At 43.1% G+C, this 20,889-nt stretch overlaps 1 protein-coding gene across 3 annotated transcripts in view; it reads right to left on the bottom strand.

Annotated features, from left to right (window-relative positions):
• edil3a (EGF-like repeats and discoidin I-like domains 3a) overlaps positions 1 to 20,889 on the bottom strand; it is a 127,169-nt gene that overhangs the window by 17,224 nt on the left and 89,056 nt on the right. For all 3 annotated transcript variants that reach the window (XM_042101733.1, XM_042101734.1, XM_042101735.1), the window contains 3 exons: positions 17,584 to 17,739; positions 16,428 to 16,572; positions 15,790 to 15,974 (listed from right to left, as the gene is read on the bottom strand). In XM_042101733.1, coding sequence (XP_041957667.1) covers positions 15,790 to 15,974; positions 16,428 to 16,572; positions 17,584 to 17,739 — 486 coding nt within the window. The remainder of the gene's footprint in view (positions 1 to 15,789; positions 15,975 to 16,427; positions 16,573 to 17,583; positions 17,740 to 20,889) is intronic.

Below are 20,889 nucleotides of genomic sequence, written 5' to 3'. Positions count from 1 at the left end.
TGATGTCTCTGTGGGAGCCCCCATCCGCGGGCGTATGTCAGTGTCACTGGGAATCAGTCCCAGCGCACCGCGCTCTCCTGCCGACGCCTCCAGGGGCTTACACAAAGGCACAGGGGACATGGAGAGCAATGCCTCCCGCAGACAAGCCCTTATCCCACTCTCTCTCGCTCTCTCTCTCTCTCACTTTCTCTGCACTGCGATTCTCTTTTAGTCCTTTGCTAAAGCTTAAAGAGTCGCCATCGCAGAAAATTAATTTGAGATTAGCAATTAGCTTCAGCCTCAACAACAACACCTTTGGGTATGCAATGAGATCCTGCGTGCTTTGAGCTCAGGCCTGTGATCCACTCTGCCTTTTAAAATAGAAATGAGAGAAGAAGTGAGGGAGAAGAGAAAGAGAGAGAAAAAGAGAGAGAGAAAGAGAATGTGGGGGTGGGGGTACATCAGCATGTGAGTTGGCGTCGTAACCCCCACCATCCTTGTTTGAAGTGATGGTGTTTCTAGTGGATAAAAATGAGCATAGAGCTCCTTTAAAGGAATCAAATTAAATACACTCTGTAGAGCCATGCCACCAGGCTTAGCTCCCTCAAGCTGGGATAATTTAATTGTATATTGAGGACTCATTTCATTTACAACACCCTCTTTTACTGACCCATTTTCTTACTGCTGGAAGACAGAAAGCACGGGAATGTCTTCACTCTAGGAGAGATTGAAACGTATGCATAAGTAAAACATGCAGGTGTGCGTGTGTGTGTGTGTGCACGCGGTGTGTGTGTGTGTGTGTGTGTGTGTGTGTGTGTGTATCCACCTTGCCATGTGCCGCCCATGCCCCGTGTCATGGAATTCATGATTTTTATATCCATAAGTGGTTTATGTCCTGATGTTTCTTAGTTTTTTTTTGTTATGTGTCCTCATGTCAGAATAATAGGTGGAATTCTTCCACATCTGACATGACTGTTACTTCATTCAAGAGTTAGATCAGAGATAAGAAACAGAAGGTCATGTTTTTGCCATGTGTCACAGTTGTGTGTCACAGGGTGCATCTTCTATGGCAGTAGTTATCTGCTCTGGATTGCCATCTCCTGTCAGCCTGGAAGAATACTTAAACCCTGACTATTTGCTTGTTTAATTAGAACAGCTGATGCATGTTGTCTCTCCTTTGATGCGCATCATTGTAAATAAAACTCTGCTCCTGCCATTGCCTGAGTTGGTCTTCATTCATCTGTGGCAGCTATCAAAATTACCATTAATTAGCACTTACACTTACAGTGAAGCATACACAATATTTCATCTGCCTACAATTACAAGATTGTTCATATGTAATAAATGAAATGAAATAGCATCATTATAAATTGAAATGTGTGAGAAATACCTGTTTCCACCTCTGTATTCATGATATACGATACACATTATCGCTGAATGTTCGACAGCATGCTGCTAACTGCAGACCATAGCTATATACTGTAACTGCAGACCATAGCTATATACTGTAAGTGTTTAATGGGAAACAAGGGTGAAAAGGGGACCACATGAGGCCATTGAGTCGTGCAGCAGTATGTGAGAGCAGAGATGTGACAGCACTGACATACACACACTGGTCTGACCACCCCCAGAGGTCCACCTGAGGGGAAAAATCGTCCACTCTGGTGGCTTTGAAGACGGTTGTCTGACAGGACTGCAGAACCAGAGGAGCTCAGTCAGCGAGGGAAGAGAGAGAGAGCGAGAGAGAGAGAGAGAGAGAGAGAGAGAGAGAGAGAGAGAGAGAGAGAGATAGAGAGAGAAATAGAGAGCGAATGACATGCCTGTGTTGATGGCCGTTTGTGCCCCCAAGCCTGGCCTGCAGCATGGGCGCTGCCAATAAACACAAGGGCCTGTGTTTTGCGAACACGCGTGGCACTGTGTGTGTGTGTGTGTGTGTGTGTGTGTGTGTGTGTGTGTGTGTGTGTGTGTGTGTGTTACTTGGAAATGAGGATACGACAGACACACACAGTGCTACTCCACCACCACCACCACAACAACAACTACAGCAGTGGGAAAGCCTCTTCCAGACAGTGCTGGCACCTGCCCCGCGGCACGTGTACCTCATTGAGGTGAAAAACAAAAATGTTTGCGCCGTTCTCAACGCTGCCTATAATCTCATCACAGCTGCGACACACACACACACACACGCACACGCACGTCTTCAAATCGGCTTTTCAGATTTGGGGGGGGGGGGAAACAAAGACACAACAAAGACAAATGAAAGGATGGCATGCAAGCGAGGGAAGCAACGGCGAGAGTTGAAAGTGTCAATGGGAAGATGCCACCAAAACGCACAAACGCCACGCAAGGCAATTAGCCTCAGAAAAGGGCTGCTGTCATTTGTATTCATCACGGAAAACCCCCACAGCCAATTTCTGTCTTCATCTGAGTCGCTTTGTGCCGAAAATCTCCCTTTTTTCATCCCTTAAAGATTAATTAGTTCCAGTGTTTAACAAACTGCCTGCAAAATGTGTATGTGGGGGGGGGGGGGGGGGTAGAGAGAACGAGTGAGAGAGAGAGAGAGCATGCGCGCTCGCACAAGAAAGAGAGAATGATTTAGACTGTCACAGAGGCCAAGGAAGAGAGAGAGAGAGAGAGAGAGAGAGAGAGAGAGAGAGAGGAGAGGGACAGTGACAGCGACTAACCAAGAGGGAGTGAGACAGAGAAAGAGAGAAAAAGATGTAAATGAAGGAGGAGGAAAAGGGAGAATGAAATGACAGAGCAGCATGGCTGGAGAGAGCAGCATGGCTGGAGAGAGGAAAATCATTTTTATGAGCGAGAAACATCTCGAGTTTCAGGCAGCGACCAAATGTCTAATGAATGAATAAGCAATGAATAAGCATAGGCCTTTCTTCCTTCATCTATAATTTACACCAGCGAGCCTCGGTTAAGTGCACTACAGAAGATGACTTGGGCATAAATTCACCTGTGTGTGTGTGTGAGGCCATGGAGAGAGAGAGAGAGAGAGAGAGAGAGAGAGAGAGAGAGAGAGAGAGAGAGAGAGAGAGAGAGAGAGAGAGAGAGAGAGAGAGAGAGAGAGAGAATAAAGATGATTATGATTACTCGTGAATCTTATAGGGAATCAAAGCTCCGATAGTCACCAGTCACCACCTCTTATTGGCTCATTGCCAGTCTCATGCAGCAACCATAATGAATATTCTGCATTATTTACAAACTGCTTTTAGCCATCGCCTTCGCTCAGAGTACCGTTGCAGATGCCAGGATAGTTAAATTCCCTATGCACACATGTGCACTGAATGCAAATATACATACAAATACAGACACAAGCGCAGGCAAAGGCAAAAGCACAGGCACAGACACAAACACTGACACACACACACACACACACACACACACACACACACACACGCACACACACATTCCTCCTCGGTGCTCCATCAGTTAAAAGAAGCACACCTCCGAGAGCATCAATAGCTCAAGCCCATCATGATTTAGCCAATCGTTAGAAATGAGAAGGATCCAAGAGTGACAAATGGAGACTGGCTGACTGGATGGGATGCGATTGGCTGGGATTGAATGGGAGGCGATTGGGGTGGGATGTGATTGGTTGGGATTGAATGGTAGGGGATTGAGGTAGCCTGCTCACATGCACACACTCCGCACAGAGACAGAGAGGCTCAAGGATGGGTGACCTTAACAGGATATTATGTATCCTATGGAGCATATGATGTGTTAACTACACACTATTACAAAAGCATACCACAGACTTATGACAGGGGCACTGATGAAATAGAGTGAGAGGTGTCTATCTGAAAATCGAAGACACAATATCGCTCAATGCAATATGATGGGGGACATTATTACTGTTAATGGTGCAAGGTTTAGTTTCACAGATCTATTTGAGGGACAATATGATCTCCCCACTGATCTGGCCACTTCCCCTAAAATAAATCAGTAAGAAGGCACAGCCACGTTGAATGCTCAGAATGTACTGTTTCAAATAAACATCCTGTAACTAACTCTCTCCCTCTCTCTCTCTCTCTCTCTGTCTGTCTGTCTGTCTGTCTGTCTCTCTAAGTTTAATTTATTTTTTTTGTTTCTCTCCTTACGCATTCTATCTCATCTGTATTCTGGGGCAACGTCCCTTCTGCTACCCAGCATTCCAATCATCCCGCTAACTGATCGCATAGTCATTAAGGGCCTCCACTCCACCGCTGGCACAAAAATTCAGACCATGTTGCTTAGTTAGTCATTCGCAGATGATGAAGGATTTCCAAAGTTTAAGTATAACAGTTTGAAGAGAAAAAAAGGACAAAAAAAGAAGTAAAAAGAGGGATGTGATATATAATGGGACTAAACAACTAAACCAGTTCAACAATACTCTGGGGTGTGTGGGAGCTACTTTTATGAGCAGTAAATGAGGGTGAATGCATCTTTCCCTTACCCAATGATAGCTGTATGAATGGGGTAAATTCATTAGTGCCTCAGCTTGTAGGAATCAAATTACATTGGGTATAGTAGGACAGCACCACTAGCTTAGAGTGCTGTGAGGAGCCCAGATGATAATGCGCCTGAAATCAAATTAGCATCGGAAGCATTCCAGCGCTAGTCTTGGCGACTTCCGAGATTGTGCCCTGACACCGCTCCGCTGACTGGCTGGCTGGCTGACGGACTGGCAAAGGTCTCGGTGACTTTCCCAGAAGTGCAAAGAGATGCGAAAGGGCTGAGCGCCAGCCACTGTCTCCCTTTCTCAAGACTGAAAGTGCAAATAAATAACAAAAAAAAAGGTCTGGAGGGATTTACAACCTGGCCTGCTGATGTTTGGACAGAACCTGCTAGCGCTCTGATTTTTATGTACACAGAGAAAAAAGAAACAACAATGAAGACAAGAAGAGAAAGTGAGCGGAGAGGTGGGCACAATCAAAAACTGGCCAATCCGGAAGATTAAAAACAGATGCCAAGATGAGACTGTGGAATTATTACGATTACAAACCATGCGCGTGTTGATATATTCAGCTAGTGAGCGGCATGAAATGACTATGTAAATAGGCCCTCCATTAACCTGCTCTTCCCATCCCATTTGTATGTAATGACTTGCAGATTCATTTTGTATACATCGCCTCTTAAAATCTCATTCTATCGCCCCAATGGGATTCTAAAGTGCAAACCGTGTGATTGGATGGACGGTTCTGTCAGGCTATGCTCGTACATTTCTGATATGTGTTGGAGTTGGTTGTTGTGTATTTTTGAAATCGGCCAAAAAAAAAAAAAATCCATAAAAGAAATAGAGCTTGAGTTAAATCAAGATCTATAAAAAGGAAAGCAATCTTTCAGTGAGACACAGTGGAAATGCAAAAAAATACAATGTGTGCTGGCGCTTTAACTCTTTGGCTTGTACAGTGGATCAAGGAGGCATCATGAAATCATTATTTTTTTTCCCTCTTTGTCCAGGAAACTGGGAGGCTTTCTGGATAAAGAACCATAATTACTTCTGCTAGACAACATAGTTGCAGGTATAGTGGCCCACTATTGATTCTCTAATGCACCAGGGTAATAAGACAAATTATGATAAAAGGCTTCTCCGGCCCCAAGTGACAAAGGCTTTTAGAGGCATTATAATTTGGGTTTGCCAGGATGTTGAGCAACTTCAGGCCCCTTACAGATGAGCACCTCTACCCTGAATCAATGCAATAATAAAGAGAATCCTACTTAAATCGTGTACACTGTACATCACATACACTTAAGAGAACTCTGAGGCTTGTCACTGATTATACTTACTGACCAAAAGTTGCTCTGTGTAATTTCCAGTTGCAAAATTTAATCAAAACAAAGGCAACTGTTGCTTTAGTATAGATGCTCTCAGCAAATACACTGCTTTAACCAAAATCTTGCTCTTGGCGCAAAAACACATACATTGTTCTTACAGAACGGTTCTGGCACAGAAGTAAGTAACTCTAAGACCTTCTACACAGTCTCATTGTTCTTGAGAGAGCCTCTCTTGTGTCTTGGGCCGTGGACAGGAAAAAGTCTCTCCTATGAGCTGTGAGTGTCATGCAAATATGAAATAAACCAGAGACACATTTTATCACTTCTCTACCCGTAGTGCACAACAACTGATGCACAACTTCCATGCAGTTTCTTTTGCAACCTTTGCAACCTTGTGGAAACAAACACAAAACAACAATGATGGCAACACTATTTGTAATTAATATTTTTGAGCCTTGATTGTAATTAGAGTGATGGAATCCAGAGGAAATCAGTCTTGCTTTTGTCTTCAAATAATGTCTAACACCTTTCTTTCTCTCTGGCAGATGGAGGCAACTTACATATGGCAGGAGCTTATGCAAACAGTTTGATGCTCTTTTGTCCTTTCAAAGAAGAAATCCGGCGAGTTAAATCTCATTCCTCGAGGTCACAGAGTACTGTCAGCACAAAACTCAGCTCAATGTGCTACAGCCAGCAGCTAATGTAGCCAGGCAGCTACAGTGCTATACTCTGGGGGCATGTACATGGGAGCTCACGGACATGCCCCCAGAGTGTAGCGCCGTAGCTACCTGGATGCGTTAGCTGCTGGCTGTAGCAACTTGAGCTAGGTAAAACAAATTGTTTTCATTTTTTCGATAGTACTCAGTGACCTTGAGAAATGAAGATCTGTGTGAAAACTCGCCGGATTTCTCCTTTAAGTTAACACATATCACACATATTATTTTTTGCCCTTGCCATAATGCAAATTGAATTTTATGTCTGCCATTCATGTGATGGGATTCAGCCCCTTCTATCTCAGAACATCAACACAGATCCTTCAGTAAAGATGTTTTTTTATGGAGTATTTCCACTTCTTTCTATTTTAGTTTGAACTTTTAATTCAAATCTGCTGCATTGTCCTCCTAAGAGCTGGCATAGAATAATTAACTGATAATGGAATTAATTAATGCACAATTACTTGGCGTTAAGAACTGATTGCACTGCCAAAGAGCTTGTATGCCCCTGTTGCTCTGAATTACATAACACTTGGACGGTTCATATGACGGGACCTTCAGACCTCACTGACCACTGCAAGTCTTATTGCTCAGTCCAAGCACAAAGCACAAAGCCCTGGCCAGACACATTAACAAACTGCCAAGGAGGTTGCGCCAAGGACTGTGGTCAATCACACACGCTCCTCTTAGGCGTTAAGAGCGAGGGCGCGAACCCTGGTCAACATTAGCACGGTCCAATTATGGAATCATAACGGCCACTTCAAACTTTTCGTTCGGGAGGCCGTCCACATCAGACAGTGCATTAGCGCCGTGGCTTAATTATCTGCGCACTACAGACAAACAGCGCCCCATATTTGTCACTGTACGGCAGATAATTAGCTGCGAAAACACCAAGGCTGTCGAGTGACAAATGAGCAAAGGAAATGGGACTTCCAAGTGGCTCGAATATAACCTTCACAGGTTGTTAAGACCACACTAAATAGAGACATTCCCATCAGAGGAGCGTGATTAGTAGGATGCATCATGTGACAAGCATTGCTGCTGTACTCATTCATCATCAACACAAGCAAGGGTGGGGCATGAGCAGACTACCATACTGAAAATGTCCATTTAATTATGTATCCAGATTTATCCAGAACGATCATCTATTTTTGGAAATATGGATCTATCTGTTTTTGGAAGGCAATTAGGACATCACTAAATGAGCTGACTGATTGATTGATTTTATTTCCTTGCATTTTGTATCAGATTGTCTCGAATATGTACCTGTGATATAAAGAAAGCAAGCACACCATATTTCCAACTCATTGTGTGGAAAGGCTGAGTCAGGAACCAGTGAGGTGAATCTACAGAGAGAGGTGAGTGGAGACGAAAGGGCCTAGAGTGAGTCAAAATGACACCGATGAACCCCTTCCACTCCCCTACTGCTACTTCATCCCTGTTCCATGTGTCAAGGTTCGCCTGACGAACTGCGCTTTTCATCGGCCGATTCAGCTCATTTCCACAGCTGTATGCAAACAGCAGGAGGGCTGTCAATGCCCGGGCAAACCGGATATATCAAATGGAACATGAAAACATAGTCTGGGTCTGCTCACAATGGAAAACCAGGTCAGGATTTTTTTTTTCTCGACTGGGGGAGTGGCAAAAACTCTCCATATATTTCCTAGGTTTCAGTGTAAGCTATGTATCAGTGTTATGCCCATGAAAGTGCAGATATTCACGCAAACATGCTGTATGTAAATGGCAAAGTTACAAAAAAAAACTCAAATGTTCATTATCTTTGTATGGGTTGCTACCAAAACCACTTGTACGTTCTATAAAACACCACACAGGAGATTTTCTTCCCTAACATTTCATTCAAGGCCAAGGCTGGTTTGGATCTGAACTTGCCTCTTGTACATCTGATTTGAATACCTTTGCTTTCTCCGCTCTCCAAATCAAGGCTGTGCAGCGGTGGTTAATTGTGTTAATGAGGCGAGAACACTTGACACGGCATGACAGATTTGCTGCTTGCACAGGTCACAATAACGCCCATTAGTCACCCCCTCGCCTTCCCTCTCCACGGTCCTTCAGCTGCTCTGTTTGGACAAACAGTGAGTTGAAGATGTCAAACAAAACGTCTCTCAGACAATCTCTCAAAGAGACACAAACTACAAAATGGCTTCTGCCCATTAAACACAAAAACCTCTTAGGGATCTAAGTTCTTACAGACAACGCAAGACTCAGAGTGAAAGTTCCATAAACTTTAAAAAGTCTACATATGCAAAAGAGGTAACAGGAGCACTGCTTGTATCCCTGATTCCACTGGTGCTCTTGGAGGGGAAATGGTAATTAGTGGAAATAGAGTTCAAATATGTGCATACAAAGTTATTGGCATACAAATCCAGAACCAGGCACTCAAGTGGATTGAAATGGTAAAAAGCCTTTATTTTATTGGGCTGCTAACCAACACAGATGCAGACACCTAATGTATGCACCTGGTTGGACACATGGAAAAAGGCACAAAGCTTTTACAGTAAATGCTTGCAGCCAATGGAATAAAGGGTCTTTGCCATTTCAATCCACTTGAACAGAAACACCCAGTGTCAGGTTGGCATGTGGTTGAGGTCAAGATCCGCTGAAGGTTTTTATGTAAACAAATCACATCCAAAGGTGGTCTCTATATTGCTGAGGTCAGACATAATGTCTTTTAATGTGGGAGTGTCAAGAGTGTCTAGAGTGACAAGAGCCGACATATGCTTCTTTTAATGATATATTTTGCATTTCTTATCCAGCCGACGCCAAACTTAACACTACACTCACTTGTGCCAGTAGCATGATACATGCCAAGTGTGAAGACAAATGGACAATCAGTTTGCTATGCAAAGAACACACAGGCACACAGACAGATGTTACTGGAACTAATACATTTTTTTGTGAGTATACCCACATTATTTGTCTAACATTCCATATGGTTCCAGCTTTCTTTTGTACTGCTATAACATTCAGCAGGTAAAGAAAAACAGCTCCTGCTGGCAAAGTCCCTGTGCTATGTGGCGTGCCTGTTAATGTGCATAATTAACAAATCTGTTTCTGCCAGCTGGAATGCCTGGCAGCTCTGTGCAACGGCTTTCATACTTCATCTTGAAGCTTTGTTGAAGATTATGATTGGGAATGTTCTCGCAATCTGAAAATTGTATTTCTATGTGCTACAACCACCATTTTAATGTAGATTTTCTTTGCTACTCTGGTGCTGGTATGGACATTCATAAATCAAGATTAACTTTGTATGTTGAGAAAATTGTGAGAGATTTTGTAAAGAAAATATTGCATTGCAACTAGAGGTGGCACCAGTTGGATGAAACTGCTGGATCTCAAAACAGACATGGCTTCACTGAAAGCTGCCATTATTCAATGGCACTCGCTAAATCAATTATATATAGGCACTAGTGACACTACACTGTTTTTTATCACAAAGGATTGAAATTTCACATTAGACCTTCAGAAGCTCCTTTGACTGTAGGCAGACACTAGAGCTGTGCTCTCTGTATTGTGCTGTACATGCTGTTTGTATCATAGTATAAGTAATAGTGTTTATCAGTTAGTTAATATCCCATTAAAACACATTGTTTTGGGATTAGATGATATTTCTATAATTTGCTTATGTTTTATTCTAATATAGTCACTGCCTGCAACAGCCTTGAATCCTGAGGCTATAAAACTTTAGTTCACCCCACATTATACACTTACAAAAATATTTTTTGCCAGAACCCAACAATGTATCTCTCTTAGTGCATACGTGGTGGTCACATGTACTTCATTAGTACGGTATATGTAAACTACATTAGCACATTATGTTGCATCCATCAATTCATAATCAATAAATAACTATTAATACTTACTGGACCTGGCATAGAATGTTCAGACATAGTGCCCATAGTGGCTGCTAATGTGCACCAACATAGTGAAGTGGATAAGTGGGCAGATTGCACTCAGTGTTTTAGGTGGGGAAGAAGGGTGTCACATCGCATAGCATTCAAACAGTCTGAAGGGGAAACCAGTGAACAAAATCCTTTCATTATGCAGAGTTTAAGGGGAAGGAGCCAGACATGGAGGGGAGAGTAGAGGTAGACTTGGAAAAATGCAGCTAAAACAAAACTTACAGTAATTGGATCAACAACTCAGAGTGGCAGTTGAAAGCAGAGAGCTGGGACAGCGAGTTAAATGTGCGAGTGGGAGGAGTGGAATGTTTTGCTAGACGGGTCGAGCCACCCGACGCTGAATCAGCACATTAGAGAAGCAATCAACAAGGAAGGAGGGAGAGAGAGAGAGAGGGAGAGAAGAAGGGAGAGAGAGAGAGAAAGAGAGAGAGAGATGACAAAAAGGGAGAGAGAAAGAGAGAGAAGAAAGGAGAGTGAGAGAGAGAGAAGACGGGAGAGAGAGAAATATAGAGAAGAAGGGAGAGAGAGAGAGAGAAAGAGAGAGAGAGATGACAAAATCCTCTGATGTCTGTGTCATGGACAATCTCTCAAACAGGGAAAGGCGAAACACTCTTAGTCAGACAGATGAAAAAACGAAAGAAAACACACACACACACACACACACACACACACACATAATCTCAGCTGCACTTAAAGAGTTTGCAGAGGTTTATAATTGGCTTGCTCAACAGCTTTGGTGGCTCCAACAGCTTGACGAGATACATCATGGCCGTGTTGTTTATTCTGCTTGATCTTCAGAGTGGCAGGGGAAAAGACTCTTCAGTCCTCAATGACTAATGGCTATTTAAATAGTCTGGGCTGAGAAAGGGATTTCTCCCTGAGGATCTGGCTGGTTTACTTTTTGGGCAGACGAAAAAGAGAAAGTTAACAGCAGCATACAGTATGAAATGTCAAAAAGCCAGAATGTGAAATGTAGGATGTAAAAAAAAAATGGAAAAAAAAAAGATTAAATACATACAATCCAACAAGTTCTGTCAGAAACCAATAAAACGTAACACTATCGGGGGGAAAGCCAAGCAGAGGAAACCAAGATGATATCTGTCCCAACAGACTTTTTGTCTGATTTGTTTTTGTATTACAACAGCCACACAAAATAAGGAGACACAAAAACACAAACTGAACTCCCGAGATAAGAAGCAAAACCGTTGATTCAGTGGCGAAGACTGTTCCTATGTAGTCAGGCTGTATGTGTGAAGTGGGCAGGGTAATTTCTGCTACTGCGACACTGGAGTTGTCTTGATGAATTGGAATACTTAATTTGTCATTAAGCTTGATTAATTCCATTAATCTGTCAAGTCTAAAATTGTTCTGTAATGTCACTGGTAATCGATTATTCACCATAGCAACAGCTATGGAGAGGATATTTCGTGTGTGTGTGTCCTTTTTACAGATACACATACTTTTACACATACTCTCTCACTTTTGTGTGTGTGTGTCCTTTTTACAGATACACATACTTTTACACATAGTCTCTCTCTCTCTCTCTCTCACACACACACACACACACCAAAAAACACACACACACACACACACACACACACACACACACACACACACACACACACACACACACACACACACACACACACACACACACACACACATAACCATAAAGGTTTATTATGGATTGTTGGACAACATGTAATTGCCTTTTTATTCACAGCCACTATAGTTGGAGCAGATGTTTTTAGAGTGTTACAAAATATTGTTTAATATAAAAGGCATTCAGAACATATTTGATGATGGTGGAGGTTATTGTCCAATGTTTATAACAATATCAGTTGTATTAAATGGTTCTTAGAGTGTAGCCTGCATATTGTGAATGTAGATAATACAATGTGATTTTTGAATGTTAAAAGTGCAATTGGCGAATAAACTCTAAATTAAAGGTGGATAAACTGTGTTTACTTGCATTTAGCCTCCACTACATCCCTGAGCTTACCTAAAACAGATCAAATAATGTTTCAAACTTCTCTGGGCCAAGGGATGCTGACTTGTTGCCAGAAAATTACATTGACATACAAAAAGACCTCATAGGGCTCTATCTTGCACTCTATAGCGCAATTGACTTTGTATGTATCGCATGTACTGTATCATTGCTATCTGACGTGCAGCTAGCTTTTCCCTCCACAGACGCACATCGGTAAATTAGGATATGAACTTGCGCTCCCGGGGGCGGTTCAGCGAAAAGAGGAGGCATGTTCCGGCGAAAAACGTTACCTGGGGCTATTTTGCAGTTTCAGAAAACAATTCCGCCACAGACCAGAAAAAACCTAGTCTAAAGTCAGTGGCGCACTATTCAGATTCTATTTTAAGGGCGCATGCTTGGCCATAACTTAGTGTGTGCACAACGCAGTAAAGTTGTCTATTGCACAGTGAGATGGAGTACATCTTGGGACAGAGAAATAGACGCGGGAGGGAGAGGGTCTGCCGGCCCAGACAGACCTCTCTCTCCCTCAGTGAGGAGGAATGTAGGCTTTGACAGATGTCTGGCATCTCCTGGCAATGATATGTAATCGAAAACACTCAGTGTAATTGAACGAACATTCGGCATACTGAAGATACGCTTCAGGTGTTTGGATAGGTCAGGAGGCACTTTACAGTAAAGTCCCCAAAAAGTCGCAGCATTCTTTGTGACGTGTTGTGTTTTACACAGCATTTCCATGAATCATGGATGTGTTGATGACATAAATGAGTAAATATTAGAGGACTTAAGGAGACATGATGTTGAACTGCTGATACCATTTAACCCAAATGCCCCAGCAGCAGCACAGGAGAGGAGAGCTTATCTGACAGAAGATTTGCATCGTCTATAGTGAGGTAAGCAAAATAATCTCGGTCAAATGTCAGACTACATTGCAAAAATCTCACTATGCATTCATAACCTTGTGATTCAGTTAGAATGAGCCCAAAACATCAGAAAGTATGTATTTGTGACATTTCTTGATGTACATTTTGTCAAAAAGAAAAATGCCAGCCGTGAAAACAATTGTAACAATTCCTCCCACGCCTGTTTAACCGAAGCTAATTTGGGTGGATTTCTCCCATCCCCATACAATTCCACTTCTCTGTCTTTTATGACCCTGGTGAGAACGTCGGTCTCCTCGGCTGTGAACCGCTCCTACAGTAGTGTGCGCCTGCCAAATCATCCATTATAATAGCAATCCGCCATGGAACAAGCGCGCCTGCTTTAAAAAGGGAATGTGAGATGACGCTCTGATTGGTTTATTGCACCCAAACCACACCTATGAGTAATAATGCTACTTCAGACCAACCCATTTTAGGGCGCAAAGATTCATTTATCCAGTCGGTATAATAGCAACAGCACCCGAGATCCGCCCACAAAGCTACTTGCGTTTTGCGTTTGATACTTGCGTTTCAGATCATTAAGATAGGGCCTATCTTTTTTCAGAAAGGACTCTCAAATGCCAAATGCCTAGGTGGATGTGTACTTCTTGGGAGTATTGTCAGCTTTAAAATACCTGATTGTTGTTGAAAATGTTGATATTGTATTCAAGCCATGTCTAGTTTAAATGGAGCCATGGAGGACATATAGAGACTGGAAAAACTCATTACACATTCTATGATTAAAATTCAGATATAGGTGCCTGAATAAGGATTTTTTTTCCCTTTTCATACCATTACATTTCAGATGATGCAGCGTGGACTTTCTGTTATTTATGTGCATCGGGTGTTTTCGCCTGCCTGGAAATTGACATTTTCTTATTACACTTTAACCAAAATGAAAAGACGGGTGGGCAGCAGCACAGTCTTGGTAATACATCTTCAACACTGCTGATGGATTTCACCTCGGGCCTTGGCTCTGGCCTGTCCCTTTTCAGAATGCATTATTGCCTCGCACCTTTTACCTTTTTTTCCCACAGTGGTGATCAATTTGAGCCGGACCTCACGACTTGGCTTAGTTTGGCACCAGACATACAGCTAAGTACCTGTCTTATCTATGACTCCACGAGGATTTATGTTTTGTTAGACTCATTGAACTGTCACGCAAAAAACAGCAACAACAGAAAACACACAAAAAACAAAACAAACAAACAATATATTTCACTTGAGGATCAGAAAATGGGGAGAAGCGATCCTATATATCCATGTTCTAAGTTCTCACTACTGACACAGACAGCCAATCAGCTGCTACAGAGTGCATCTGGGCAGGCCCTGCTCCACAGTGGCCAACCTGTAAGCTGGCCAGAGGAACACACAGTTGTTCATTTCTTCTGGCAGCATCAAATGAAAACTTTTTTATTATTTTTTTAATAAAATGTTTTTACGGTGTGTATAAATCACTTTCTTTGGCTTGTGAAAGCGTTGTAGAAGGAGAAGGAGAAGGAGGGGTGGGGGCAAGGAGCTTGCATACAAGCACACCTGCACAAAAAACAAACAAACATGGCCTCAACCTGTTGATGTGACTGTAAACTGCAGGAATGGACACTTGGCAGCATTCGGCAGAGGCGTGGCAGTCACATCTGGCCAAGTCCAAGTAACTCCAAACATCTGTTGGGGAGTTCATTCCCACGAATTCATAACGGAAAGCAGACTTTCAGGTGTTTTTTTTCCTGTTCTTTCGCATTTTCGACTCTAATGACTTTTTATGAATCTCTCGGCACTGGCTGTGTGGCGAGTGCAGTGTCCGCCTCTCACAGGCTGGTGGGCGGACAGCCTGACCGCGGCCCGTGAGGGATGAGATTCTGCCGGAGGCTCCATTTGCAGTGATCAGTTACCTTAATGAATGCAGAGGCACTGGCTCAGACACAGCACACATAGATCCATCCCAACATAGCAGAGACGAGCAACTGTGAGGACTTGTGAGAACACCCCCCTCCCTCCTTCTTGCCTTAGATGAGGTGAACTGTTAGACAAAAAAAGCAAACAAGTGCTCTGGCAGAAGAGTCGGCTGTTACCTATATCATCAGGGACTGGCTGAAGGGTTGGGCTTGCTGTGAAACAAACAGTGGCTTTGAGTGCGGCTGGGGTGGGAGTGAGTGTGTGTGTGTGTGTGTGTGTGTGTGTGTGTGTGTGTGTGTGTGTGTGTGTGTGTGTGTGTGTGTGTGTCTCTGTGTGTGTGTGTGTGTGTGTCTGTGTGTGTGTGTAGAGACACATCCAAAGATAACAGAAACAACACCAGACACTGAGAGCCGAGGATGTTCAGACGCTGATGATGGGTTGGGCCGCTTGCCAAAACAACAGCGGTGGAGGTGGGAGCTTTTATAGAGAAGCATCCAAACACAGCAGGGACATAACTGGGCAACTTGCAGTGGAGGCCCACCACCAACTCTAATCAGGTGGGCAGCCAAAGACAACTGCTTTTGAGAGTGGAGGCAGCTGTAACCTACCTGTAGCCACTGGGACTGGTCACTGTGGCCGGATGTCCAGGCGTTGACCTTGCCCTGCTTGTCCAGCCGCGCCTTGCCCGGCTCCCAGGTGAACATGTCCATGTTGAGCGTCCGGAAGATGCTGGAGGCTGTGATCTGGTAGTCCTGAACGTGCCCTGACTTCAGGCCCAGCGGCTCTGAGCATCCTGCATTGCCCCAAAATATAACAATGTAAAACAAATGGGGAACACAATGGTATGCACAGTAGCAATAGTCGCATTCTCATTGCACCACTATTAACCATTATCCACTTCCAGTTCTACCATTTACATCTGCAGCTTTCCTGTGCTAAGTGCCAACACCTGGTATGCTAGTTTGGTTGATCATTTTACATTACATTACATTACATTACATTACGTTACATTACATTACATTTGGCTGACACACTTTTAACCAAAGCGACTAACAACATGGTAAACATTTCAAGCTTTTTAAAGCAATTCTCTCAATAATTCTAGGACAGTGTTTCTCAAACTTTTTCATACCAAGGACCACTTTGAGAAACACTGTTCTAGGACATTTGAATGTGTAAGCGTGTTTTTAGTTTTTCCTTCTCTGTCTTTGTTTTCTGCTTGTGACACCTTGCTGAGGTGACTGACCTGTGAGCTCACAGCCCAGCAGCTCCATGCGCATGGTGCAGTGTCTCCGGCACACCTGGGGGTAGATGCGGATGAACTGGGCCTCGATCGGAGGGGTGAAAGAGTTGGCATAGGGTGTGTTGTTATCAACATTCCCACGAAAGACCTGAAAAAAGTACATATCCATATTCAAATAAAGCATATCTAACAGCATCTGCCAGGAAAGGAATGAGAGGGTGTTGCTGGTTGTTTTCAATGTGTTTCAATTAAGTTGACTGCACTTTCTTGGCTTCTGAAAGTCCTTTAAAAAAACAATATCTTAATGCAAATTTCAAAACCAATCTTCATACTGTAAGCCTTTTAATAAAGACTGTTATTGAATAAAGACAATCACATACTGTATATACTGCATAGATTATACAGTGTAAAAAAAGACTGAAAGCTCTATTATATTATAATATTACAAATGTGGTGTCAGTTCCCAACCTGTGGCTAACCTCAGAGGCAGATCTGTCCTCTGGAAAAGACATTTGCACAAGAAGACAATCCATAACATGAGCCAGGTTTCATATAACCAACCTGTTAGAATCCTTTTTCTTTTTATGAGCGTCATGAAACAAATATGACATGGGGGTATGAGGGAGCGAAAACAGAGCAGTGAGATAAGAAAAGCACAAAAAGTCATTAAATGAAATCACCGCTAACAGCCTGGAGACAGAGAGTCTGGGACACAGACAGAGAGAGATGGATAGAGAGAGAGAGGGAAAGAGAGAAAGAGACTGTTTTACTAACCAAGACATACACATGTGTGTGCAGATATGTACACACACACACACACACACACACAAACACACACACACACACACACACACACACACGCACACACACACACACACATACGCCCCCATGCACCCACCCACACACACACACTTCCGCAAAGATATGATGAAGTGCCGTGGAGCCTGCGAGACCCATATGGCGCTCGTTTATCCCCAAATAGTATAAAAAATTCAATCTAAAATGTCATAAAACCAGGAAAGAAGGGTGGGTGCGGAAGGGGGATTGAAGGCTGATGAGGAGGAGGAGGGTGGGGTTGGGGGTGGGGGATTGCTGTCGGAGACAGAGATGGGAAGATGAGCTCGGAGTGTAAAGTGGCTAATTAAAAAAGCCGTCTCACCATATCCTCGTCGGTGCCCTTGACTTTGTACGTCCTCCAGGTCTTGCCGTCGTCGCTGGAGGCCACTTTGTATGACTTGACGTACTCGGGGCTCCCGATGCGCTTGGCCCCCTGTGTTATCAGGCCCGTGACCCGCATCCTCCTCTGCAGGTTTATCTGCAAGCGAGGACACATGCATGCACACAAACACACACACAGCAAGGTTACATAAGGCTCCTTGAGAGAGAAGCATTACCAGAAAACATAAAACTCTTTTAAAACTCCTTAAAATACACTTCTATTCATCTTATTTCCTCTCTTGGAACCAACACGTCTTAATGCGTATTAAGGGTACTTTCATTTGGAAGAGGCTCCCTTAATATTTCCTTAATCTGATGGTACCTTGGAGCCAACTTCTTAATTATGCCTGGATCCATGGACAAATCTACTTCATATTACCATTAAATAAGCTCTAAAAATTTCTGGTTTCTGTTTCTCGGTGAGCTGAACGCACATTTGATCAACGAAAGGACAAAGAATAAAGACAGTGATAACGACACACTCTATTTCTCTCAGGGAGTGAGCTTTGTGTGGACATGAATGAGTGTGTAAACATAGTGGGTCAAACTATGCTTTTCATCTCACTGGGTAATGAGGCTCGGGATAACAGTAAACCCCTTTTTTGTGATGCTGCGTTCGTGATGACCGTGACAAGCCTGACTTCCGAAGAAAATGCGTTCATGAGATCAGCTCGGAAAACAAATATGGATTTCTGCAGTAACATGTTTGCTTTTTTGTTTCATCTTTACAGGGAACACATAAATCAGTTATTGCTTACTGTGGTTGAACAAGAATGAGAATATCTCAGGTAATTTTTTTTCTATTTGTAGAGTAAATTTCGTGATAAATAACCTTGCCAGATTTGTAATGAGAGTGAAGATGGCCTTTTATTGTGTCGTTGCAACAGAGGTTGACATGATGAGAGAGCATGATTGTGATGTCAGGTCGGGTAACTCGGGGCACAAACTTTCCGCACGTCTCAAAGTCTCCGAAATAAAATAAAATACGACCCGACCTTGTGCTCAAGTTTTTTTTTTTCTTTAAGATTTCTGAATTTCCGTGTCATGAACGCAGCATGAGCCCTGCAAACCTGCTCTCTGAGGTAGCTACACTTAGACCTTCCTTATTTTTGAACTGCACCTCAAACCAGTAAGTCAGGGCCCTCGTTTTTTAACTGCCTGCCAAAAGTAAAGTGAAACCTGAGAGAGGGAGAGCAAGAGAAAGAAAGAGAGAGAAAGAGAGCAAGAGCAAGAGAGAGGGAGAGAGTAAGGGGGGAGGGAGAATAAGGTCTTTGAGAGACTGGGATAAAATGATGGCATAAGTATAGCCACAGTGCAGAGGCTAAGGCAATTTGCTACTGAGCGGTGCAAGGAAGTGTGTCATTGTCTTGATGTACTGTGTGCGAGTGTGAGTCATGTGTGAAATGTTGGAGAGTGTTTGAGTGTGTGTGTGTGTGTGTGTGTGTGTGTGTGTGTGTGTGTGTGCCTTTGTGTGTGTGTGTGTGTCTGTGTGTGTGTGAGTGAGAGAGAGAGAGAGAGAGAGAAAGAGAGAGATTGTTTGTGCCTTAGCAAGTGTTGAAGAGAAAAAAAACAAGAATGAAAGTGCAGCAGATGGGAGCACAGTAGTTACAGTTTTAAATAGCTCTGCATGATGATGAAGGTGGTGGTGGTGAGGATGATGATGATGATGATGATGATGATGTTGACGACTCATTCAATAACTGATGATGACTCAAGCCTTAGGCTCAACCCACCCACTTTAAGCTTCTCACACACTCATACACACCTACCCCTGACAGAGCAGTGAGTCAGGAACTTTCCACCACAGGGTTCACATTTTCCATCTGTCCAAGTCACACCATCAATTATGTTCATTAGACTGAAAGGTGTCATCACACTTTCAATTTCACACTTCCTGTTTTTCCAAATACTTACACTCTACCAACACAAACTGTATAAGATGGTTCTTATATTGTGCTCGAAAACAAATTTAAATGCACAATTGTTTCTGCAGTTCCTCTCTTTTTTTATTTCTTTGTGGACCTCATTAGTGTGCAAAAATTGTGTTCCAGTCAAGACACATTCGTTCATTTAAAAAAAAGAAAAAAAAAAAATGAAAATGTACAGGCAAAACAAATGCCTGAAAAGAGCCATGACAATGTTGCACTAACCTATCAATCTGCTGCTTCTGGCTCGATAACGTGAGACTGAACAGCTAGCCTAAAGCATAAATAGCTTAATTGGAGTACTTTTGTTGCTTTCTGTTCACGGTCACAGAGCTACCAGTTACCCGTTAAAAGGGGTGATGGAAGGCGAAGCGCCCTTTACCATTACTTTCCCTTTGATCTTAGCAACAATAACCAGCTTCTCATATCACCCATGAGGAGGACAAAAAAAGAGGTGTAATTAATTCAATGCAATTAAAGACCTACCGCACAAGAAATTGGCGTGACTCTTCATGGTCCTAATGACCACAGATGCCGAAGATACTTGGCTTAATAGTGATGCCTTTTCACAGCCATGGTGCGTGCGTAACCGTTTGAAACATCTGCCACTTTAGAGTGGCTCTCACCATTGGTCAGAAATTGACACTGATTTAGACGACGGACACTGAGCACTTGCAATTCCATTCGCCATACATCAATGTAACACCCCCCTCACCCACTCTTCCTCAGCCACTTTACACCGGGGTCATTTTCCAATCATGATATCAATTTGCCAGCCGCAGGCGTAGCCCTTGCACATCTCATGAGCCGCTGTTTGCGAACACTGCTGATGCTGTTTTGAAGCACTTGAAAATCCCTATGAGCAAATATCTGAACAGGGTTTCTGTGCTTATGGGGTATATTGCATTTCCTCCCATTATTATTTTTTTTGGAATGATCACTGGATATCACTTTCTACATTCTGCCCTATAGGCCACAGTAGAAAGAAAAGAGTCAGGTACATAGTCTCTGTGATTCTCTGATCCATGCTGAGAGGTACCTGATGAGTCATGTTGGAAAAAAACTTCACCTCTGAAACATTTCACACACCATCAAGCTGAAAATTGAAGTCTATGCCCCCAAGCCAACACAGCCTGACACATAAGCAGTCTGTAATTGTTTGCAAATGGACGGTTGTGTCATGGCATGGTAGGCTGCTGTGAATCATCCCATCTCTTTAGCAGTGGTGTGGCCAAATGGCTCTTAATCTTACCACAGGGAAAAGTATAGACTGAGCCTGTTGAATCATGAGGCCTGCTGGGTGACAGTGATTCATCCTCCTC

Source organism: Alosa sapidissima, chromosome 8, assembly GCF_018492685.1.
Source record: "Alosa sapidissima isolate fAloSap1 chromosome 8, fAloSap1.pri, whole genome shotgun sequence".
Classification (NCBI taxonomy): Eukaryota; Metazoa; Chordata; class Actinopteri; order Clupeiformes; family Clupeidae; genus Alosa; species Alosa sapidissima.
Note: the sequence above shows the minus strand (reverse complement) of the source record. Positions and strands in the feature narration are given on the sequence as shown.